The following is a 25,432-nucleotide window of genomic DNA, read 5'->3' as shown; positions in this document are numbered from 1 at the left end:
ATACAGAAAACTGGTGTACGTACTATTTCCACATTACTTATGTTCAAAGGGGGAATACAACACATTACGGTTAACCCGAAAACTCAAGGCATTTGGTTCACTGCTGTAGCAGGTCCTCAATGAACACGTGCTGAGTTTCTAGAACAAGACATACACTTTGATGATTTCACAGCACAAAAGTACCAGTAATCCACATAGCAAACATGACTACTTGGCATAAAAATCCAACAAATGCTCCCCACAAAGGTTTCTGGGAGAGCAACCAAGGCAGGCAGACATCCTGCCCTGTCTCAGGAGGGGAATGCACTTGGCAGGACGTCCCCCCAAGCAGACTGCTGGGTTTAGGATAATATTAAATATATACACTTTAAGTTCATAATCACAAATATCCTAGTAAATTAGTTTTTCAACTGTCCATAATCAAAATTTAGAAAAACAAGATTTATAGACACAGTCTTCTAGAAGGGACTCGTACAGTGAAACTGACTTGACACTCACTATATATATCAAGATATTTATGTAACAGATGTCTTTTTAAAAAAGGAAGCATCCTACAGTTAAATTAGTTTGGAAATTGCTGAGTCAAACAGGTTTCATCACACAGCTTAGCAGTCTGACATGTGACTCAACAACAGGGGAATGAGGTCTGCCTCTCTCCAACTTTCCTTAACCCTGAAACCTCCCAGCACGAAAGAGCCAATAACATCTCAATGAGTGTTTCACAGAACTCAGTTTGGGAAAGGCTTGCCTACCAATAAAATAACACAGTGACACTGTGAATAATAACAAAAAAAACCCAAACTAGTTACTTTTTACTAACCACACTGGACAGGAGAAAACATTAACAAGTTAAATATAATACCAAATATTTCAGACCAGAAAAACAAAAGGGAAATTTGTGATTTAATTTTGTGTGTTTTCTGAGTAGCAAGTAATGAATTAACATGTTAACCACTAAAGGGGCCTAGTACTAGCTCAATATCTACTTACTATGAGCCACTCAGCAAAACTCAGGCCTAAATATTTGACTTTAGACAGAAATGTTATTTTTTAAATTTTTAGAAAATAAATTTTCTAATTTATTTCTAGCTTTCTGACCTTTGGAAACAGTGTATAAAATGCTTCTGTAAGGAACCTGAGAAGCATAATTTAAACAAAGCTAGAACTTAAGAAAATCATTTAAAACATTTAAACCACCTTCATCAACATTTAAACCATCTTCATTGACGTGGCACATATATACAATGGAATACTACTCGGCCATAAAAAAAGAACAAAATAATGCCATTTGCAGCAATATGGTTGCACCCAGAGATTATCATACTAAGTGGAGTAAGTGGGAGAGAGAAAGACAAATGCCATATGATATCGCTTACATGTGGAATCTGAAGTATGACACAAATGAAGCCATCCATGAAACAGACTCACAGACACTGAGACCAGACCAGTGGTTGCCAAGGGAGAGGGGGTTGGGGGGGGGGGATAGAGTGGGAGGCGGGCATTAGCAGATGTACAGTTTTATATAGAGAATGGATACACAAGGTCCTACTGTAGAGCACAGGGAACTATATTCAATACCCTAAGACAAACCATAGTGGAAAAGAATATAAAGAAAGAATGCATAAGTGTATAACTGAGTCACTTTGCTCTACAACAGAAGTTAACACGGCGTTGTAAATCAACTACACTTCAATTAAAAATAAATAAACCATCTCCATCATATTATTTTTACTATTTGCAAAGAAAACAACAAGATAATTCTGGATTTAATTACCAAATGAAGTGGTCCAGGTGGCGGGCTAGGTATTAAAGACAGTTTTGCAGCAAAATCTTTTATGTGATTGTCAACTTCCAAATCTTTACAGATCTTCAGATGAGTCAATAAACTGAAATTGAAAGAAAAATCAAATCACAAAATCAATCTGACAATCCAATCGTCATCCTCTGTGTTGCTGGTCAAGGCTGAAAGCTCGGTGTCAGGAGTTCCGGGACTTTCCACCAACAAGGGAAGGATCTGGGGGTGAGACCACAGAAGCATGGCTGCCCAGGGTTCTGGAAGGGGCACAGGCAAGCTTTTCAGGGAGTGCGTGTGTGCTCACCAGGAGAGGCAGTCCTTGAGGGCGTTGTAATAGGGGAATCTGGAAACCACACACACGGCAAAGGGCACGAAGCAGCCAGCCGCGCTCCCACCCGGCCCCGACGCCTCCCAGAGCGTCTTGCCGTTGTAGAAACAGTGCTCGTCCTGGAGAGACAGCAACAGAGTGTCACCTCCCGGCCCCGGCAAATCCCGGTCTCCATCAGCCTCTCCAGACAGAAATGACGCTGGACGGGGGCCGGACAGCCGTCTTCCAGCACACCTGGCCGCTCCCGCCTGTCTCCCTGCCACGTGCCAGCGAGCACATGCCTTTCCAACAACGCTGACGGGGCCCCGTGGGGAGCATGCCCTGTCTGAGTGAGGTGCTGGGGTCCCCACCTTGGAGAAGCTCGCCCCTTTCAGTGAGAAGGAATGCAGTTAGAACGCAGTGAGAGCCGAGAAGGCACTCAGCTTGCAAAAGGGAAAAGGTAACCTTCGAGAGGGTCTGGGAGCCAGGTGGGCACCATGGACCAGAGGAGGGAGCAGGAGGGGCCACGGCCTGTGACGGGGGGCGGATCTCAGGTGGAAAAGAACACAGCAGCGGGGTTCCAAAAGGCACAGCTCTCTGCACAGCTTACAAGGGGCACAACATAGGGGGCCCACCATACATGCAGAAAAAAGCATAATTTGAAAAGATACACGCGCCCCAATGTTCACTGCAGCACTATTTACAACAGCCAAGACATGGAAGCAACCTAAATGTCCATCAACAGAGAAATGGAAAAAGATGTGGTACATACAGTGGAGTTATTACTCAGCCATAAAAAGAATAAAATAATGAGATTTGCAGCAATATGGATGGACCTAGAGATTATCACCCTAAGTGAAGTAAGCCAGACAGAGACAAATATCATATGATATCACTTACATGTAGAATCTAAAAAGATAATACAAATGAATGTATTTAAAAAACAGACTCACAGACACAGAAAACAAACTTACGATTACCAAACGGGAAAGGGGGTAGGAATAAATTGGAGTTTGGGATTAACATACACACACTACTATATATAAAAATAGATAACCAACAAGGACCTACCACAGAGCACAGGGAACTATATTCAATATCTTGTAATGACCTATAATGGAAAAGAATCTAAAAAAGCATATGGAGACTTTCCTGGTGGTGTAGTGGTTAAGGATCAATGGGTTCAGTCCCTGGTCTGGGAAGATCCCACCTGCCACAGAGCAACTAAGCCCGTGAGCCACAACTACTGAGCCCATGCATCACAACTACTGAAGCCTGCATGCCCTAGAGCCTATACTCTGCAACAAGAGAAGCCACCACACGAGAAGCCTACGCATCGCAATGAAGAACCCAATGCAGCCCAAAAATAAATAAAAATAAATCTATTAAAAAAAGTGTATGTATACATATGCATAACTGAATCACTTTGCTGTATACTGAAACTAACACAACATTGTAAATCAACTATATTTCAATAAAAATTTTGAAAAGCTACATTAAAACATATCAGGGGCCCACCATCATCAGAAAATCTACAAACAGTAAATGCTGGAGAGGGTGTGGAGAAAAGGGAACACTCTTGCACTGCTGGTGGGAATGTAAATTGATACAGCCACTATGGAGAATAGTATGGAGGTTCCTTGCACAACTAAAAATGGAGTTACCATATGACCCAGCAATCCCACTGCTGGGCATATACCCAGAGAACACCACAATTCAAAAAGACACTTGCACTCCAATGTTCATTGCAGCACCATTTACAATAGCCAGGACATGGAAACAACCTAAATGTCTACCAACAGATGAATGGATAAAGAAGGTGTGGTACATATATACAATGGAATATTACTCAGCTGTAAAAAGGAACAAAATTGGGACATTTGCAGAGACATGGATGGACCTAGAGACTGTCACACAGAGTGAAGTGAGTCAGAAAGAGAAAAACAGGGACTTCCTAGGTGGCGCAGTGGGTAAGAATCCGCCTGCCAATGCAGGGGACACGGGTTTGATCCCTGCCCCAGGAAGATACCACATGCCGCAGAGCAACTAAGCCCGTGTGCCACAACTATTGAGCCTGCGCTCTAGAGCCCATGAGCCACAACTACTGAGCCCATGTGCCGCAACTACTGAGCCCATGTGCCGCAACTACTGAAGCCCATGTGCCTCCCGTGCACCACAACGAAGAGTAGCACCCGCTCACCAGAACTAGAGAAAGCCCGCCATGTGCAGCAATGAAGACCCAACACAGCCAATAAAAAAAAAAATAAATAAAATAAATAAAAAAAGAAAGAGGAAAACAAATATTGTATATTAACACATATACGCAGAATACAGAAAAATGGTACAAATCAACCAGTTTGCGAGGCAGAAATAGAGACACAGATGTAGAGAACAAACATATGGACACCAAGTGGGGAAAGTGGGGGGCGGGGGGGCAGTGAATTGGGAGATTGGAATTGCCATATGTCCACTACTAATAAGAAAAAAAATATCAAACTGTACACTTTGGATATATGCAGTTTATTGCATGTCAACTGTACGTCAATAAAAGTTCTTAAAGCAAAAAAAAATATAGCAGGGGCCCACAATCGGGGCCCCGGGGAGTGTTCTTTGGAGCTGGGAGTAGGCGGCCTATCACACCGTACCTTCTGGTCCAGCATGCCGCCGACAAACTCCCCAAGGCCAGCTGGTACACATACAGCCGCCCTGCCCAGAAAACACTCCCCAAACGCACGATGGAGAAGCAGAACGTGGTTTATACACATCGTGGAATAGGAATGAGGCACTGACACGTGCTCCAATGTGGATGAACTCTGAAAACACCACACGAAGCAAGAGAAGCCAGATACAAAAGGACACGTATCGTATGATTCCACTTACGTGAAATGTGCAGAATGGGCAAAGCCACAGAGGCGGAAAGCAGACGGATGGGGGCCGGGGCCAGGCAGTCGCTGGTGCCGAGACAGCGCTGCCGCCTTCCGGGGTGACGTACATGATCAGGAGAGAGGCAGTGGTGACGGCGGCACAACACCATGAAGGTCCTTAATGCCACCGAATCGTGTATTTTTAATGGTTAACATGGTGGTAGTCACGTTCTGTGTATTTCACCACAATAAAAAAGCACCACCACCACCCTGGACCCCATTTCAGAGGGACGCCGCGGGAATCACATACGTGCAGGGGTCGGTAGTACTGCGCAACCACGCCGTAGGTTCTGTTGCCGCAGATGTCGGTCAGCACCAGAAAGTGCACACAGTCCTCCTTGGGCTCGGAGGCCACACACATGCCCCCTGCAGGCGGAAAAAAGAAAGAAGGAACCTCATTCCGGCCACATGGCATCCACCGTGAGGCCTGGGCTAGCCGTACGTGACAGGACACATGCCTCTCCGACTGTCTGCTCTGGCGCGTTGACAGCCAGAGGTGCTAATTCTTCAGCCCGGGCACCACCTCCCTTGGTCCCTCCCCCCCCAGCAGCAATTTCTTTGCCGGCACTCTGAGCTCTGAAGACTCTGTGAAGGATCGTGGGGACAGGCCCCCAGACAGACCCTTCAGGGAGCACCTGGGGTGGTGGCTATTTCCCAAGCCCAGCGGGGAAGGGGTGTCCCAGCCTATCCGGGTTATAATCCCTGAGACCAGGAAACCACTTCAGTTTCTCGGTGGAGCCTCCAGACAGGTCCTTCTGTCAAGCCCTGAGTCTGAGTTTTCTACACCAGGCACTTGAACAGCCCTCAAAGGACAGGGAGGAAATGAAGCCAGAACAGAAGCCCGCTTGTCGGCAGGAACTGGCCAGTCTGGGGAAAAGGCCGCCCGTGCGCACCTGGGAAGCAGAGCTGCGGCAGGGCGAGCAGGTCCACGCCATTGGGGATGCTCACGTCCTCGGGGTCCAGGCCTCTGGGGCCGCCGGGGTGGCCCTTCGAGGGCTCTGCTCTGGCCCTCTCTCTCTTCTTCCGGAAGGAGCGCCTTCTGGTCTTACCCAGTGTCCCGCAGTTCACCTCAGCCAGCTGACTGTCCTCCTTGGTGACAAATGGGGGCACAAAGACCGACAGAACCTCCGGGTCCAGAGAAGACAGGCCCTTGACGTCCTTTTTCTGGGCGACCTAAAGCGGGTGGGAATAAGGGTCACCACAGTGGTGTCGGCCTCGCTCCATCCATCCCTTCCATTGGAGCATCTGCTGTCTGTCTCCTGGCCTCTCCACCCCCCAGACCCCTGCCAGTTCCTCCTCGTGCACCTGGCTTTTCCCACCAGCAGCTCAAGACGGTAAGGACTTGCTTTAAGGAAATCTCGGGCCCTACGCTCAGCCAGTGACAGACCGCCTCAGAGCCTGGTCCTGCAGCCGCCACCATGGACGCCACGACTGGCCCCTCGGCTCCAAGGCTCGGTTCAGGGCTGGCACCACGGTGGAGACCTGGGTTTAGATCCCAGCTGGGGACCACAGCAGCAAATTACTTGGTCCCTCTCAACTTCCCTTTTGAGAGACAAGTGCAGACTCACAGGTCAAGTGCTCAGCCCCCAGGGGCCCCCAGGGGCCCCCAGGAAGCCCCCACGGCCCCTCAGAGGCTGGTGAGGAGGGCGAGCCCCAAGAAGGGCTCTGTATCTTGTCAATCCCACACAGGCATGTTTGCCGACACGTGTCCGCCACGCCAGCTGGGCCACGGCACACGTTAGTTCCATCACCTCTGACCCGGGAGGACACGAAGAGGAGTGAGGAAGGCCATCCACCTGACTGTCCCAGGACCCATAACAGGGGTTCCTTTAGCCTTCATTCTTTTCAACTTTAACCTGGTCCAAGATTTTTTTTAACCTTTTACCTTTTCGTTCTTCCCCCAAATAACGCAAGGCACCTTCTATCTTTTTCCCATCAAACTAAGTACCTGACGGAGTTCTTTCTAGGGAATTAGGACTAAACAAACATCGGGGCCAGGCTGATTCCAGGTCTTCCAAGGAAGGTATGTGAACTGCAGTCTGTGAGCAAGAAGGAGAGGTGCCAAGCCAGCTAATTCAGCAGAGTTTAGAGCAGGGTCCTCTGGGTGTAAAAGACACAGAAGGCAAGAGGTGGCCGGGGCGCGGTAGGGAGTGGGTCGCCGAGGGTCTTGACTGGCAGAGAAGGAATAGCCAGCATCAATATTTTGCTAAGAACCAGTGGTACCAACACGGGACTCTCACACTTGAAAGAATTTCTACAGTGACAGCATTTCCAGTTAGTAAATACACCCTAAACTCAATATGCTTACTTTTATGCTATGTAATTTGAATTCAGATAACAGTTTCTTTATATTTAGGGAAAAAAGTTAACGCTAACGGGAACCAAAAACAAACACGGGAAGTCCCTACTGTTGTATAATTTAAAAACCTTTTCTGTGTCACGTATGAAGGGAATCCTTTTCTTCACTTGTATGAAATCTGTTCTAAAACTTTCCTATCAAAATCCAGCAGTTCAGACCTAATTCACTATGAAAGCATGCCTGTCTATTTCCTCCTCACGTGAGAGGTTCCAACCACAGAGACTGGGCGGAACTTCACCTCACAACAGAACAGCTCTTGGTGTAAATCACAGTCAGGGGAGCAAACGATCAGCCCCTTTTCCTGAAACTTTCCAAGGCCGCCTCCCTGCTTCAATTTCACCTCTCCTGCCTGCTCCTTGGCGGCCCCTGCAGACAGACCTCCTCTTCCGGGCTGTGACCCCCAGGGCCCCGTCCTGCGCCCCAGTGCCTCCTCACACACCAGCCTGCAGGGCAGTCTCTACACTCTGGTGGTTCCATCTACTTACACATCTAGCTCCCAGGGTCCTGCTCCCAGGGTCCTATCCCAGCTCAGACCTCTGTCCCATCCCAGCTGTACCCAACGGCCTCCCAATACACCCAGTGGGTCCCTTAAACTTAGTTTCAAAAATTCAGCTCATGTTCATTTCCAAAAACCTGACCGTCCACCTCTGTGCCCCTCTGTGGTAAGGATGGCACCACTGGGTCTTTAGAGCTGCACCAGTGCTGTGGCCCCTCACACCCCATCGGGAAACCCGCCTTGGTGGTGGGTGGGCCGCAGAAAGGTCTCTGAAAACAGCCCAGCTGCTGCCCCATCTGCCCCACGTTTAAACCCATGGCTCAGAGCAAGTACAGATTCACCATGAGCTAATCTTCACAGTCACTGCCAGGAGAACGACCCCGCCTCCTCCCACCTGGCCCTCTGTCCACTGTCCCCCATCGAGAGAGCACGCATGCCTCATTTCTCACCTGCCCCAACAGCAGTGGCTCCGGCTGCCTGGCGCCAGCCTCCTACCCCAGCAAACCAGCCCTACAGACCCTCCTCTGTCCCTCTGCCGGACCTAAGAAGCGTGCTTGTTTCTACACGTTACCATCCTCACTACATATTCCCGTGCAGGGATCACACGGTGCGTGTGTCACGGGACTGGTTGTGCCCCTGGGCAGCAGGCCGGCCTGCTTCCAAAGCCAGGGCGCCCCAGCCACTCACAACGGAAGCCCTCGGTCACCTCGACACATGTGCCTGTGTCACGATGCTGTGCTTCTCCCTGCCCTTCACTCTGCCTGACACGTGCCCAGTCCCCTGCTCACGCCACCTCCTCACCAGCGACAGCCCTTCTCTCACTAACTGGAGGGGGGCCTTCCTCACCCTGCAGCCAGCACCACACGCCTCCTCCAGCCATCACCTCCTGGAACGTCACCATCCGGAGTCCACCTCCCCTCTCACCACCTCCTAGAGCATCGCTGCCCGGTGCAGCGGTCCTACGTCACCTTCGGAATGTCGGGGCGGGCGGGGTGAGGCAGGGATTGTGCGGCCCTCCTCTCTGCGGCCCCGCAGTCAGCACAGAGGATGGCTCTGCACGGACGCTGTTCCTCCGTTCCCACCCCAGCACTTGTGATCTCCTGGAGATAATCTCAGTCTGCACGGAAGATCGGCTGTTAGCCTAAAGACAACGGGCTCTGTAATTCCCATTGTGTACCTTCAGTTACTGAAAACGATGTGGCCGCAAGCCGGCCAACTCGGCACTGAACAGTTCGTTACAAAACTGTCTTTTTTTTTTTTTTCTCCAAAATGGAAATCCCTGCTGTCTTTTCTGATTAGATAAGCAACACAGTCTCATTGTTAAAAAATCATAACAATATAGAAATAAAGGAAATATGATAGAAAGGGAATGCCTTCCCCCTAATCCCATGACTCAAAGGTAATGTTCTACACAGCATGGGATACATGCTTCCCATTTTTAAAACGTATATATAAACATAACCTTTTCATAAACACCATCATCATACTTAAGTGATTTCATTAGCTTCTCCGCCCTTTAACCATACAGCGTGCTGACTCCCCTGCTGAAGCTTCAGCGTGTCCCACTGTGTACAACCTCGCATTGCCTTTGCCCAGTCCCCTTCTGATGGGCAGCTGGGTTGCTCCCAAGGCTTCATCATGCTAACCAAAAGGCAGCAATGAAGTCTCACCCACACATATTCGCACACATCTGACTCTGCAGTTTTAATAAACTCCTAGGTATTTTATTCCTTTGGTTGCGATGGTAAATGGGATTGTTTCCTTAATTTCTCTTCCTGATCTTTCGTTGTTCATGTATAGGAATGCAAGAGATTTCTGTACATTACTTTTGTATCCTGCAACTTTACCAAATTCATTGATTAGCTCTAGTAGTTTTCTGGTGGCATCTTTAGGAATAAACCTACCTAAAGAGGCAAAAGACCTGTACTCAGAAAACTATCAAACACTGATGAGAGAAATCAAAGATGACACAAACAGATGGAGAAGTACACCATGTTCTTGGATTGGAAGAATCAACATTGAGAAAATGACTATACTACCCAAAGCAATCTACAGATTCAATGCAATCCCTATCAAATTACCAACGGCATTCTTCACAGAATTAGAAGAAAAAAATTTTACAATTTATATGGAAACACAAAAGACCCTGAATAGCCAAAGCAATATTGAGAAAAACGGAGCTGGAGGAATCAGGTTCCCCAATTTCAAACTATACTACAAGGCTACAGTGATCAAGACAGTATGGTATTGGCACAAAAACAGAAAAACAGACCAATGATGCAGGATGGAAAGCCCAGAGGTAAACTCATGCACCTATGGTCACCTAATCTATGACAAAAGAGGCAAGAATATACAACGGAGAAAAGACAGCCTCTTCAATAAGTGGTGCTGGGAAAACTGGACAGCTACATGTAAAACAATGAAATTAGAATACTGCCTAACACCATACACAAAAATAAACTCAAAATGGATTAAAGACCTAAATGCAAGACTGGACACTATAAAACTCTTAGAGGAAAACATAGGAAAAACACTCTTTGACATAAACCACAGCAAGATTTTCAACCTACCTCCTAAAGTAATGAAAATAAAAACAAAAATAAACAAACGGGGGGCTTCCTAGGTGGCACAGTGGTTAAGAATCCACCTGCCAATGCAGGGGACACGGGTTCGAGCCCTGGGCTGGGATGATCCCACATGCCACGGAGCAACTAAGCCCGTGTGCCACAACTACTGAGCCCACATGCTGCAAATACTGAAGCCCACACACCTGGAGCCCATGCTCCGCAATGACAAGTCACCATACTGAGAAGCCCACGCACCACAACAAAGAGTAGACCCTGCTCGCCACAACTAGAAAAAGCCCGCACACAGCAACAAGGACCCAATACAGCCAAAAATAAATACATAATAAAAAAAATAAATCTTTTTAAAAAACCACAAAAAACAAATGGGACCTAATTAAACGTAAAAGCTTTTGCACAGCAAAGGAAACCATAAATAAGCCAAAAAGACAACCCTCAGAATGGGAGAAAATATCTGCAAACTAAGCAACAAACAAAGGATTAATCTCCAAAATATACAAACGGCTCATGCAGCTCAGTATCAAAAACACAACTCAATCGAAAAATGGGCAGGAGACCTAAGTAGACATCTCTCCAAAGAAGACATATGGATGGCCAAGAGGCATATGAAAAGCTCAACATCACTAATTATTAGAGAAATGTGAATCAAAACTCAATGAGATATCACCTCACACCAGTCAGAATGGCCATCATCAAAAAATCTACAAACAATAAATGGTGGAGAGGGTGTGGAGAAAAGGGAAGGCTCTTGCACTGCTGGTGGGAATGTAAATTGATACAGCCACTATGGAGAACAGTAGGGAGATTCCTTGAAAAACTAAAAATAGAGTTACCATATGACCCAGTAATCCCACTACTGGGCATATACCCGGAGAAAACCACAATTCAAAAGGACACATGCACCCCAATGTTCACTGCAGCACTATTTACAACATCCAGGACATGGAAGCAACCTAAATGTCCGTCAACAGATGAATGGAGAAAGAAGATGTGGTACATATATACAATGGAACATTACTCAGCCCTATAAAGGAACGAAATTGGGTCATTTGTAGAGATGTGGATGAACCTAGAGTCTGTCAGAGAGAGTGAAGTGAGTCAGAAAGAGAAAAACAAATATCATATTAACACATATATGTGGAATCTAGAAAAATGGTACAGATGGATAAACCTACTTCAAGGGCAGGAACAGAGACACAGATCTAGAGAATGGACATGTGGACACGGGGGAAGGGCAGGGTGGCACGAAATGGGAGATTAGGATTGACCTATTATACACTACCATGTGTAAAACAGATAGCTAGTGGGAACCTGCTATAAAGCACAGGAAGCCCCGCTGGGTGCTCTGTGATGACCTAGATGGGTGGGATGGGGGGTGGGGGTGGGAAGCAGATCCAAGAGGAAGGGGATATAGGTACACACAGAGCTGATTCACTTCATCGTACAGCAGAAACTAATATAACATTGCAAAGCAATTATACCCTAACAAAAAAAATTAAAAAAAAAAAAAGGAATAAACTTCTGAAAGCACAATCCTGGACCCCAGAGGGTTCATATGTTACTTTCTGATACATGTTGCAATCGCCCCTCACCCCCGCCCCCCCACCCCCACCCCCAAGATGAGGTCCATTTCCACAGACTCCGCCCAGGGTAGTTTCCTGCTCTTCCCTCCCAGACAACAACTTACTAAAAAAGTACAAAAACCACAAACACTCTGCTTCATTTGAGGCACTGTTAGGTGACACAATGGCATTGATCTTCACTACAGGATTGGCTGTCATTTGTGAAACAGAACAGAAAGAGATTTTTAAAAAATCCTCCAGAAGAGTCCAACACAGCTGCCAGTAGCCACATGTGACTATATGAATTCAAATTAAATGAAATCTAAAATCCAGTTCCTCTGCAGCACGAGCCACACGTCAAGCGCCCAGGAGCCACATGTGGCCAGCTGCTGCCATGCTGGGTGGCAGAGGTGAAGAACACTGGCTGTCATCATCTGGAAAGTTTCTGTTGGACAGTGCTGCTGCAGAAACTGAAAGCCAGGATGCTCTCCACGAAAAAACATAAGAATGTGCCTTCACAGTGACCCGCACTATGAAAGTTGCTCTGAGCACTTTCCCACCACCCTTTCCATCTATGTGTCTAGTCCCCACAGCAACCAAGGAGTAGAAGGGAAATGTAACTGACCACAGCAATTCACCAGGGACTGAACTGGATGCTTGAATTCTTTCCCACTAGCCTCAATGAAACAAACACTACCCCATTTAAGGAATAAATTAAACAAAAAGGACACTGCACTATGCTAACATTAAACTATTTCTCATATCTCTGGGCTTCTGTTTACATGTGTCACCAAAGAGGAATGCCTGAATCAGAGAGAAATGGTGATTTTTTAAAGTAAAATTAAAAGTTACTTACAAGCCTTGGACATTCAAAATAGAACTGCTATAAAAATAAAACTGAATAAAGGATATCCTGTGTTTGGTCAATTGTAACATTAATGTAGGTCTTACAAGGAGGATGTTACTCTATTTCACAACACTCCTTCTCCTCCTGGTCCTTCAACTAATCTTCCCTCCACCCTTTGCCCAGCCCCTAACAGAAGCGGAGTACAAAATAATGAGGATGAAGGTTAAAACGCAGTGGCCAACTGCTCACTCGACTTGGGAAATGCCACAGCCTATTTAGTTCAGGAAAGTACCACCATAAATATTCCAGTTGATTCACCCTCTTCACATCATGGCAACAGACAGTCGTGTTGTAATCGCCCAAGAAGCAAGATGCTTCACAGCAGAGACCAAAACTGAAACCAGCTCATTTCCTGTCAGAAGGAAAAGGAGGGAATGCCACTGGGCACCAAGAGGCAGGCACTCAATCCACAAAGGTCAGAGGAGGCAGAGACCAAAGGAGGACCCAGAAGGGATGGGGGTTCACAGAGTGAGAGGGGAGGGAAATGGGGAAATAGTCAAAACTGGCTTTATACTAAGGCCGAGGAGTGGAGACTATCACGATATTATCAGACATTTATGTGGTTAATTTCTGCAACATTTAGCTCTTCTTGGTGATGTCCATTCAACCCTGCAGCCTTAAATACTCAATTGCCTTTCTCTGCCTTTCCTTGCTGTCGTAAGGAACCAGATGAAAGGACCTGTCCAGATAACTGGGCAGCAGAGCCGGGGACTCTCTGAACACATGGTGCACCACCACTAACCGGAGAGAAATGACAGAGTCACAGACATCTGGGCCAAGGGAAAGAGAGGGCCACGGACCCACTCGGAAGAAAGCCAGGGTTCCAGAACGAAGAAAAAGTGAGAACACAGGGAAGGAACAAGAAGGAGACTGTCCCAAGCTGAGCGGTCCCGGAGGAAGAGACAGCAGCTTGCCCCTTTGGCTGCCACGGTGCAGAGCTGAGAACAGGGGGAGGCGGGCCGCAAGGGCTTCACAGCGGAAACCAGCCCGTTTCATCGCATACCCACTAAAAGCAGAACACATAAAGGCAGTCCCTAAATCTACCGAAAACATCCTCAGGCTGTGCCTGGAAGAGCCCCGGCCCCCGGGAGACCGTGAATCTGCGGGACGAGTGGAGTCAGGTAGCAGCGGGCAAGGACTCGGTGCCGGAGGCCGCGGCAGTGCAGGCGGGCCGGCCGCGGCTTCACCTGGCCCAGGTGGGCGTCCTGCGGCGGAGAAGCCACGGGGGGCGGAGCGCTCAGGAAGCGGCCGGCCGGACGCGAGCCCCTCCACCACACTCTTCGCGGCGCGACTCCAGCGGGTCCCACCCGAGAGATGCTCCGGGAGGGGCGGGGGCCGGCAGCCGCCCGCGACCCCGCCGCCGCCCCGCGCCCGGAGGCTGGGGGTGGCCGGCCCGCGCTCCCCGGCCGCCCCGCCCGCGGCGGCGTCCCCGCCGGGCCCCTACCTGCTCGGGGCCGCGGAGGCTGTCCCGCGGGGGCCCCAGCAGCGCGCACAGCTCCAGCAGCCCCGAGGGCAGCGCCAGCTGCTGCGGCGCGGCCTCCGCCATGGCTGCCCCGCGGCCGCGGCCGGCTGGGCGCCTCCCGCTCGGGCGCCCCGGGCCACCCGGCCCCGACCCCGCGCGCGCGCCGCGACTCCGCCCGCGGCCCGGTGCGGCGCCCGCACGAGCGGCGGCCGGCGGGTGCGCGGGGCGGGGCGGGGCGGGGCGGGGGCCTGCCGGGGTGGGCGGGGCCGGGCCGGGGTGGGCGGGACCTGCCGGGGTGGGCGGGGCCTGCCGGGGCCGCCTCGCGGCCCGGCTCCAGGTCGTCATTTCCGAACCTGCCCGGCGGGCTCCGGCGCGTGCGCGGGCCTGAGCGCCCAGCCCCCTGCGGCAGCCCCGCCGGCGGCCCCCTCCCCGGGGAACCCGGGGAGAGGTGGGCGGGGTCCTCGGGGGGGACCAGGAGGGCGCCCCGCCCCCGGGGCCGAGGGTGCGGGAGGACCGTGCTCGCGCAAAGCCCCGGGCCCACCCTCGCAGGGACTAAGGCCAGGGGCGCCCCGTGCCGCCGCCGCCTCCAGGAAGCCCTCCTGCGAGCAGGGCCGTGGAGTTGGGCCGGGCGTGGACGGCAGGAAAGGCCGGTGGGCAAAGGGTGCCCGGTTACTGGCACAGAACCTGGAGGGGACCCAGGCCACAGTCCTAGCTCCGCCTCCCAGACGACCTTGGGCAGCATCTATAAAACCAAGTGGGAAATGATCCCAAAGGAACTTTCCTAGTCCTAATAATCTGTGATTCTTTTTTAAAATCTGAAACGCTTAATAATAATGCGAAATAATAAGTACAAAGCAAGGTCAAAATCAAAACAGGGTTGAGCAGGTGGATCTGGAGGTCAGAGGGTTCCTTCATCCTTTCCAGCCTGGTGAGGCCCCCACCGGCTGCAGCCTGACTCCCAGGGGATTTGCCTTTCGCTATTAAGTCATCTAACCAGCGTGAAGCACATCTGGTTCTCACTCAGGTCAGGAGGCTGCCCGGCATCCCTGGCTCTCATCGGTGAGCCGTGACCAGTGGTTGCAAGTAGAGCAGATTTTCCTCAGGCTGGCTGAGCTCTCTCCCACAGTGTCCTGGTTATTGGCGGCCTCGGCAGAGGGCAGGGTGGCGTGTGCCACCTGGGCATCTGCAGTGCCCAGGAGAGAGACATGCAGATGCCACTGGAGGCGTGAGCAGCAAAGCCTTGGGCTTGCAGGGACCTGGGCTGGCGGCTGCCCCCGTGTGAGCTGTGTGGCAGCCAAGCTCCTCCACGTCCCCAGCCTCAGCTTCCTGTTTGTTCAAACACTGCCAGACATGGCCAGGACTCAGGAGGTAAACTCTAGGCAGCTCTCGGTGAGGACCCAGTGAGGTTCAAGCAGGAGCAGGTGTCTCTTTTCCTCTGACAGGTGGAAGGGTTTAAGGATGGGAGCTCCAGGATTGGGGGAGGGGGGCAGTCCAGAGCGGACTGTGGGCGGGGCTGTGCAATTCCCCTTTTGTAGGCCTCCCTTTCTTCATCCTTAGCACTGGAGAAGGGGCCGGAGGACCTCAGAGGGGCTCCTGGCTCCTCGCTCTTGCTTTTTAATAAGTTCCTGTTGTTCATTCTGCAGGGACTTCCAAAGTGCCTGCAGTAAGGTTCGCCCCATCCTTGAGAGTGCTAAGGGATTGCAGAAAGAAGTGGATGTAACCAGCAATGAAAATCCCAGGTGCGTGTAAGGGTCGCTTAGAGGCTGACAACGCAGGTGAGGGAGGAAGGGAGGCGCAGCGCCTGGCTGACAAGCCCACCGCCCAGGGGGTATCACCGCCGCACATCAGAGGCTGGGGAAGCAGAGCTCAGATCACTTAGAGAACTTGCTGGCACAGTGCCCGCCTCGCAGCAGCCTTTCCCGAGTAGCTTACCCCTCCCCTTTCTCCGCCCCAGCCTGTGTAATTTGTTTGCTGTTCTGTCCAGCTCTCAGGATTACTGTGCAGATCAAATGGGAAAACAGGCATGAAAATCGTTTGTAAACCGTGAAGTACCGATGCAAAAATAGGGGACGAGCACAGCGTTGTGAATTTATTAAATGACACTAAATTACTTAGAAGTGGTTAATTTACTGGAATGGAATTTCACCTCAATAAATGATGTTTTAGTGGCATTTATGAGGACCGCGGTCTATCAACACTTCCTTGGGCATTTTAGCAAGGGTTTAGATGTTAACCACAATTCTTTTGAAAAAATATAGGGAGTGGGGGGGAGGGTCATAATTGGATTTGGCAATTATTTCTTGCATCTGACATCAAAAGCACAAGCAATGAAAGAAAAGTAGATGAATTCATCAAAACTAAAAACTTTTGGTGCTACAGAGGGCACTCTGCAGAAAGCGAAAAGGTAACCTGTAGAATAAGAGAAAATGTTTGCAAATCCTATATCTGATACGGGATTAATATTCTACAGCTCGACAACAACAAAACAACCCAACTGAAAACTGGACAAAGGATTGAATAGACGTTTCTCCAAAGAAGATACACGAATGGCCAAAAAGCACAGGAAAATGTGTTCAACATCACTAATCACTAGGGAAATGCAAATCAAAACTCCAGTGACATACCACCTCACACCCATTAGGATGGATACTATGAAGAAAACACAAAACAAAACAGAAAATAGCACTGGCCAGGATGTGGAGAAACTGGAACCCTTGTGCATTGCTGGTAGGAATGTAAAATGGTGCAGTCACTGTGGAAAATGCTATAGCTGTTCCTCAAAAACTTAAAAACAGAATTATCATTTGATCCAGCAATTCCACTCCTGGATAAATATGCAAAAGAATTGGAAGCAGAGACTTGAATTGGTGTTTGTACACCCACGTTCATAGCAGCATGTTTCAGAATAGCCAAAAGGTGGAAATAACCCAAGTGCCCAACAGTGGATGGATGGATAAACAGATATTCTTTTACTTTTGATAAAATCTGTGACCCTGCTCTATTTCACACATCTCCCCAGCTGGTTTAGTGCACAGGTGCACAGCTTTCTCAACTTTTTCCTATGCTGCTTCCGAGCCATATGTGATATGATGTAATATCTTTACATGTAGATATAAAAATACAGACGCAACCAGTTTATGGAGGACTTGGTCGTCGATGTGAAAGTGAAATGGTCTTCAGTTAAGAAACCTCACAGTAACAACAACCAAAGGAGGGGACAAATATGTGAGATATTCAGTATTCTGCTCAAAGCAGCATCCCTTTGTCCCTTGAAGAAGGGGGAAAAGGGTTCTGGTGATCAGTAGGAGGGGTCACGTCCACATGACAGCATATGGGTATTATAACTGTTTGGACAGACCAGGCATCTCTCATCCCTGCGTTGAAAGTCAAACCCTAGGGCCCCAGTTGAGTGCTCCAGCCCCGTCTCTCTTCCTGTGCCCCTCCTGCGCTCCTCAGACTTGTCCGCTTCCCCCAGATGCGTGGTGCTTTCAGGCTTCCCTGCAGGCTGCCTGGGATGCGCTTTCCCTGCTCTGGGCTGCACCTGCCCTACCCCGCCTCCTCCCACCCCGTAACAAGGGGCTCCCCCTCTGAACTCTAGAACCCTCTACTCTGGATCACAGCCTCTTCATCCTCAATTGCCTGCTGCAAATCCTGATTCCAATATTTGTTAAGTATTTGACCTTGGACAAGTTACTTCATCTCTCTGGGCTTTGGTTTCTCATCTGTAAAGTGGGGATAATAATAACACCTACTTCTCCAGGTGTTCTGAGGGTCCAGGGTCACACAGACCACCATCGCTGGTCTGGTGCAATCCGTGTTATCTTCTGCTATCATCCTTTACAGGAATTGTCCACAGGGCCTGTCCCCCGACTTGATGGTATGTGGGGACCGGGTCGTGTTGACACACGGCACAAACCCCTGCCCACAGAAGGCACACGATACCTGCTCTCTCATGCAGCCTGCAGCCTTCAGATGCACTTTACCAGGTTACAACTTTTTTAAAAACATTTAAATTATTTTTCCTCACAAAAACTCTGAGGTAGGGATTAGCTTGTTCTCCACGCAAACATGGAAGCCAAGCTTCAACATTTTGAGGGAAAGTCCAATCTCATATCTGTTGGCAAAGAAAAGCTTGACTCTGAATAAACAGTTTTCTCCAGGAAATGAGGGGCCCGGCATGTGGAGAGAAGAACGTTTACTACGTAGAAATCAGAGGTAAACGCTTCCACATCCAAGACCCTCTTACTAGCTGTCTGACCTAGGACCTCACCTTACCTCCCGAGCCTCGGTCTCCTCGTTTCTGTTGAGATGTTTAGTGAGCACCTACCGTGTGCCTGGTCCTGTAATAAGAACTGGGAACACAATCAAATACAAAATATAGACACCCTCCCTGACCCCCGAGCTCCCAGTGCAGCAAACACTGTGTGTTCAGTGGAGGGAAGGAAGCACAGGGTGTGTGGAATCTGGGAAGTGACCCAGGGAGACTCAGGCAAGGGGAGAACCCCTGAAACAACCTGGAAGGGTAAAGAGGCATTTTCCAGGGAGAAAAGGCTCAGAGGGCACAGCAGGCTATGCAGAGGGAACAGCATGGTGTGTGCAGAGGCCCACGCACCGCCACTTGGATCCTGCAGCCGTGGGAGCTGCTGACAGATGTGGGTCTCATGCCCCCACCCCGGAACAGCACCCAGCATATGGTGGGGGCTCCGTGCACCCCTCGGGGAGGGGGCAGGGCCAGATCAGGAAGGCTGGCATCTACCCTGGGGATCCCGGCAAGTGGCGGAGGACTTTGACCAGGAAAGAAACAGGGCCAGACAGGTGTGCGAGAAGGCTGACTCGTGCTGTAGGGCAGAGGCAGGAAATCCAGCAGGAACTCTGCCGTCAGCAGGCGGGGGAGGGAGGGGTCTGAATAGGCAGCTGGTGCACACGGGGAGGGCGCAGAGCGAGAGCGACTCAGGAGGCAGCGGGAGGGGCCCGCTGGCCCCAGGTTTCTCCTCCCTGGCTTCACAGATGAGACCAGTCCCTCTGCCCCCTCCCCAGCGCGGACGACACCACATTCTAGAGGCTTGTTGGTCTGTCTTCCAAATGCTCCGTCAGCAACCTGAGGGCAGGGGTGTGGCCGAGATGCCTCTGCTCTGTTCCCGGAGCCGGTCAGAGCCCAGCACAGAGCAGGCTCTCACTTGTGCGGGAAGGTCCCACGAGGACATCCCGCAGGCTGCGTGTGTGTGTGCGTGTGTGTGTGTGTCTGTGGACTGTCATGTTAGGTCTGGGCCCTTTCTCCCCTCTGCTGTGGTGGGAAAGGGTGAGTGAGTTGTAAGAGAGCCAGAGGGCAGCTACAGTTGATGTAAATATTGGCACGTAAGCTTTGGGCAGTGGGTGTTGGGCGGCGAGCTGGAGCCATCACCCAGAGAGACGTGATGTGATGGTGTCACAGCAACGGCACCGGTGCTGCTAGCATCAGGGTAACCGTGCCGCGGGAGGCGCCCCCTTGACTGGTGTTTGGTGCCCAGTTCCCAGTGTCTGCCCAGACAGCACGCTCCTGCCCCAACCAGCCATAACTCCATCGTCAGACATTGCTTTCTCTTTAAAAAATTAATGAATTAGAGAAAGCCGTGTGTTGGGAAGGCTGACGGCCCAGGCCCACGTGGAGACTGTACAATCTGAGCTCAACACCTCACGGGATTTTGAAGGGTGCGAACGGTCTCTGCACACCAGCCATAGGAAAGAATCCCATGGAACGTTTCAACAAACCCCTCCACCAGGCCCTCCCCCGAGCCTTGGAGGACCAGGTATTGGCTGATCCCAGGCAGCTGTGGTCCTACAGGCCACAGAGGCACAGCCAGGCTTCAAAGCCACTGCGCTGATGCTGCATTTTGTCAGGTGCAAGACGGAAGTAATAGGACTTCCCTCCCCCAAATGAAAACCTTGAGCTCTACTCAACAAGGGTTCATTGCCTGCTGCGTGCTGACCACTGCCGTGCCCAACAGTTCTGGCCAGTGGGGGGGTGAACTGGGATCAGCCCTGACGTGCACCCGGCCCAGCACCCACGGCCAGGCGACCCCAGGCAGGCTGTTCTCACCCGGTGCACGACGGTGCCCAGCGCCCTACATCCGGCACAAAGTAATAGGTGCACAGGGAGTATTGATGAATAAAGGAATAGAGGGCCCCTGATCAGAACCATTGATCAGGGTCCATCTGTGCAGTTGGGGTGACATTTAGCAGTGATTCACTGACCCGATATGGAGTAAAAGAATAAAGTCACAGGAAAACATACACTGTGATGTCATTTAACGAGCGTGGACAAAACACACATATGTAAGAAAACCCTACAGAGCAGGGGGTGGTGATGCCAAACCGAGGGCTGGAACAGGCTGGGTTCTGTGATCCTCAGCGGGTCGGGCAGGGAGTGTCTGTGTTAGAATGGATGGACTTGTTCTTTGTAAATACTTTATCGGAAGAAAAGAGAAAGTCAATGGTTTCATCTATTTCTGGAACACCATGTTTAAAATAATGCGGTTGCAGCGAAGATACGTCTCTAAATTCAAATACCAAGCAACTGTCCCAGACCCGATCCCTGAGAAGGTGGCCTGGAGCTAGGAAAAGGCTGAGTGTCTTCCCAAAAGACTTGCTTTCAGTTTCAGGTTCAGAGGATTCTTTGACAAAATAACCACTCTACACTTAAGTAAGTAAGAGATAAGCAAGTTTATTAGGTTCGTAATAACTGGTACCGCCAAGATAAGCAAAATAGTAAGAAATAAAGGTATCTACCTCACCAAGCTGGGGTAACACCGCATCCAGGTCCGAGCAGCTCTGGGAAGCCCCTGAAACCGCAGTCTGGAGTCCTGAGTGGGAGATCCCAGGCAGTGCCTCCACACCACGGGTGAGACGTCAGAGTACTGCTCAAAGGAGTCCTGCTTTTAAGGCCCAGCCACACGCTGCTCATCACCAGCTTACGTTCAGATATGCAGCTCTGGCTACCATCATAAATGCTCTGACTCTTCAGTTGAAAGTCTCAGGATGTTCGCCAGTCCCTGGGAACTGGCCAGATTCCCGAGGCTCAGGAAGCTTCGTGACTGCTCCCTTCCTTATCTGCTGGCTCTCAAGACTTGTTAGCGCCGTCTCTGCTGCCTGCACACAGTCCAGCGGTGCGGCTCGTAGCTCCTTTCAGGATCTTTGTTTGGTCAGACACCTATGACTGCCTCTGAAGCCTGAACAAGAAGACTATTAACTTCCCCAACACCGAGAAAGGATGCGAATGAGGATGAAACGTGTGACTTCTAAGGGAAAAAGGGCAGCTGGCCCACTGCTTCGTGGGTTGTCTTGGGGTCCTGATGGGCTGGTGGCCGAGCAGACGCCCACACTGAAACGCGACCACCCCCCAAGAAGAGTCTCCCTTAAAGAAAATCTGGGGAAGGGAAGGATGGCAGAAGGGAGGCCTGGGACCCTTTGGCCTCGGCGCCAGGAGCCTTGTAGACGCCTGTAGCCGCAGAGCTGCTGTGCAGAGCAGCCGGGGAGGTGCTGGGTCATGGTCCGCACGGCTGGGTGGCCCCGCTCATCCTCCTCTGTGTGAAGACAGACAGGAAGCTGCGGTCCAGCCGCTGCTGTGTGTTCCGGCGAGGGGAAGGGGACAGATGTGAGAACTGTCTTAACTCATCTGGACTGGGAATCAAGACAAATAAAAATAGAGAGCTAAAAGTAAGTGGGTGGGAAAGGGGAAGTCAGGTACCAGCCTGCTCGAGGGCCTAAGAGGGAAGCCCAAGGTTATTCAAGGCTATTTCCCACTGTACCAGCTGTTCCCGCTGCCCTGGAATGCACTCTCCCCTTTTCTCCTCCAATAACTCTGACTTACCTTTCATGGGCTAGTTACCCCCTCCTCCAGGAAGCCCTCCCTCCCTGCTTCCTACACCCATGCTGGGGCAGCGGCCCTCCCTACCCCATCACACCTCTTGAGATCTCGTCATGTCCCTCTGACCTTGAGGCTCATACCCCCTGTGGCTGCCCTTGGGCTCCAACCTCATAATTGGCCTGATCTCTCAGTTGGTTCTCTAGGGCCTCGGCTCAGCCCCTCTCCCGTGGGCACGTCTCCTGAGCAAGGGCCCTGCCCTATACCCCGGCCAGTGGGAGGGGCACAAGCGCTGGAGGCAGAAAGACGCACCACCAGCCCCAGCTCCATCCTTCACTAACTGCAAGGGCGATAGCCATGCAGACCCCGAGAGGCTGGTGTGAGGGCAAAGGGGACCCCCGGTAAATGCCGACACCCCACTCCATTTTGCTCCCGACTCCCCCCTCCTTGGGACCCTCCGCACGCTGCAGAGCCTGGCGAGGGCAGACGGAGGCGAGGGGCCGCCCGTGGCAATGGTGCACCAGCTGCTGATTACGTACCTAATTGATGCTTTCTGTGCACAGGTGTGTTTTCTTAGCCGCCACCCCTACAGCCCTTGACCAGGTGTCACCCCGTTTGGCAGATCAGGACCCATGGCCCGGCCAGGGGAGCCCCCTCACCCAAGAGAACACAGCAGCGAGTGTGGGGACGCACACGCACACCTGGGTGGGTCGGCCGACGGCGCCCAAGCCCCTGCCCAAGGCAGACCTGCCCGCCTCAGGCCGCCCTGCAGGTGGCTCTTGCCTGGCTGTTGCCAGGGCCTCCCGTGCTGGAATGTTATCATTAGAGGGGATTTTCAGACCCTTTGGCCAAACCCAGTGAACTCTAACTCCCAAGGGCAGTGCAAGTTCAAAACTGGAAACACCTGCTTCCCGTCAGAAAGAGGAGGTTAGTCCAGGGAGGCTCTTAAAAGAGGCCGTGGAGGCCAGTCCTGAGCAGCCCGGGAGGGTGGTCCCACAGAGAAGGGTGCCGCCTCCCAGAGGCGCCGGGCTTGCCCGGCCCCACCCAGAAGTGGTGGGGAGGGGGCCAGACAGTTAGAGCCTCATCACAGACGTCTCCCGGTCCCCTGGGGCAGCTCGGGTCAGAGCGGCAGCTGGGCTCTCCTGTCCGCCTTCCGTCCCTCTTCACCTCCAGACCCAAAGCCAGGCTGAGCCCAGGGCCAAGGAGGGGCAGGGACCTGAAGCCCAGCTGCTGCCCAGTCCCCTGGCTTCTGTCTCAGCTGGCCGCCCACGGAGCCACCAACACCCGGTTCCTGGTGTGCGTGTGTGTGCGTGTGTGTGCGTGAGGCTGGGAGGGACTGACCGCCATCTGGTGGGGGGGCCTGGGCGAGGGAGGGCCCTGGGCCCGAGCTCCCCCTGTTTCCGGGCCTCCACCCACCCGGGCCCAGCTGAGATATCCTTTCCATACCTGGAGTCCTTCCAAGAACTACACAGAGGTCTCGGCGGAAGGAAGCAGCCGTTCCCACGTCTAGGAACTGTCCCCGCCTGGCTCCATGTAGAGAAGCAGGGCAGTGACATTGGCCTCAGATGAATTCCATCAAGGGGTCCGGAAGGCCTGGGGGCAGTCAGCCGAGGGTAGGTTTGTTTAAAACGTTGTCACTGCCTGAAACATGGCCCTCGCCCCGAGGTGGGTTCTGCTCGGGGAGCTCTTTCCTGTTCCCACCGAGTCAGACCGTGGAGAGGGCGGGCTGCGTGGCCACAGCACCCCGATGCCCGGCCCTCACCTGCCTCTGGCCTGGGAGGGGTCCCGCTGCTTCAGTGCATGAACGAGCCGGTCCTGTTGTTCTTGCTGCAAAAATCACTCAGCAGCTGCTGGGACCCTTCAGGCCAGGCCTCAGGCCGAGCTCTGGAACCAGAGAGGAGCCTCTAGAGAGGCCCCAGCGACAGGGGTACAACCAGGGCCCGGAGCACCAGCGGGTCAGGTGAGGGCCCCACTCGGCCAGGTGTGCCTCCTTCTGCTCCCACAGCCCTGGAGCATCTGTCACCTCCCGCCCCTCACTCACCTGTCTCTGCAGCCTGCGAGGTGGTGAGCTCCCCGTCCCGATGCTGCACCCACACGCAGCCCTGCCCTCGTCCCTCGCCCCACGCTTCTGAGTGTCCACTGGGCGCTTGGAGCTGGGTTGTGCTAGCCCTGCGCTGCCCAGCTTGGAAACCAGCCACACATGGGCCAGCTCTGCCACGGGTGGCGCAAAGGGAGCCTGCTCTAGATTCCAAAGACAGCACAAGAGAGGAATGTGAAGTACCTCCTTACTAACTTGTATGCTGACCCATGCTGAAATGATAATATCTTAGATACGCCAAGTTAGATAAACTTAGTATTAAAGTGAATGTCGCCTGTTTCTTTTCACTTTGTTTAACGTGGCTGCTAAGGTTACACCTGTGGCTGGCAGTCCGCTTCTCTTGCACAGCCCTAGTCCGTATTCAATGAGCTTTGAAAAGGAAGTCTGGAAGACAAGTTCACACCTGCCTTTACAACGATGTTCACTGAGCATCCACTGTGTGTCAGGGATGCAGAGATAAGCCGCTGCTTTCCTCCCCGACCCTGGAGCCTCCCTAGAGGGCCAGGTACCTGCCCCAGGCCACACCCAGAGGTGGTGGCGGCGCAGGACGCAGACCCACGTCTGGGGGGCCGCTCCACATGCTTGCCCCCGAGCGTGCTGGTGGCCGGCTCAGCGTGGGTGTCAGCTTTTCCTTCTCGGAGACGGGCCAGCAAGGTCCGTCTTGGGCAAGGTCCCTCCACGCCTCTCCCTGCCTGAGTGGCTGTCTCGTGACCCTGCGTTTCTCTAAGTCAAACGGGCTAATCGTGCCCAGGGTGGCCGAGGGGGACCCTGAGCTGGGGTCGCACCCACACAGGGCCGGCACCCAGGGGCCTCCTGAGTCGTGGACCCCGCCCCCATCCCCCCAAACACAGAAACAGGAGGAGGATTTGTAAAGAGGACTCCTCTGAGTTCGTGTGTACCCTGGGGGTTTTCTTACCATCATTTTGAACCTATTTTTATTAAACCCTTAATAAAGACATGTAAATGAAGGTGCCGAGTCAAACCGTAATTCTGCTCTTTCCCTGAACATGAAGTCTTTCTTTAGACTAAAATTCGTTTATGAAAAATAAGCTCTCCCTGAATAGACCAAGTGTGTCTCGTGTCGTGATGTCTCCCCA

At 51.7% G+C, this 25,432-nt stretch overlaps 1 protein-coding gene across 5 annotated transcripts in view; it reads right to left on the bottom strand.

The window, feature by feature from the left end:
- Window positions 1–14,550, bottom strand: part of DENND3 (DENN domain containing 3) — a 55,106-nt gene extending 40,556 nt beyond the window's left edge. For all 5 annotated transcript variants that reach the window (XM_057735341.1, XM_057735342.1, XM_057735343.1 and 2 more), the window contains exons 1-5: window positions 14,380–14,550; window positions 5,920–6,199; window positions 5,277–5,392; window positions 2,100–2,242; window positions 1,775–1,886 (exon numbers count right to left, since the gene is read on the bottom strand). In XM_057735341.1, coding sequence (XP_057591324.1) covers window positions 1,775–1,886; window positions 2,100–2,242; window positions 5,277–5,392; window positions 5,920–6,199; window positions 14,380–14,481 — 753 coding nt within the window. In that variant the 5' untranslated portion in view covers window positions 14,482–14,550. The remainder of the gene's footprint in view (window positions 1–1,774; window positions 1,887–2,099; window positions 2,243–5,276; window positions 5,393–5,919; window positions 6,200–14,379) is intronic.
- Window positions 14,551–25,432: the final 10,882 nt, after the last annotated feature.

Source organism: Hippopotamus amphibius, chromosome 5, assembly GCF_030028045.1.
Source record: "Hippopotamus amphibius kiboko isolate mHipAmp2 chromosome 5, mHipAmp2.hap2, whole genome shotgun sequence".
Taxonomy (NCBI): Eukaryota; Metazoa; Chordata; class Mammalia; order Artiodactyla; family Hippopotamidae; genus Hippopotamus; species Hippopotamus amphibius.
This window is presented reverse-complemented; position numbering and strand designations above follow the sequence as displayed.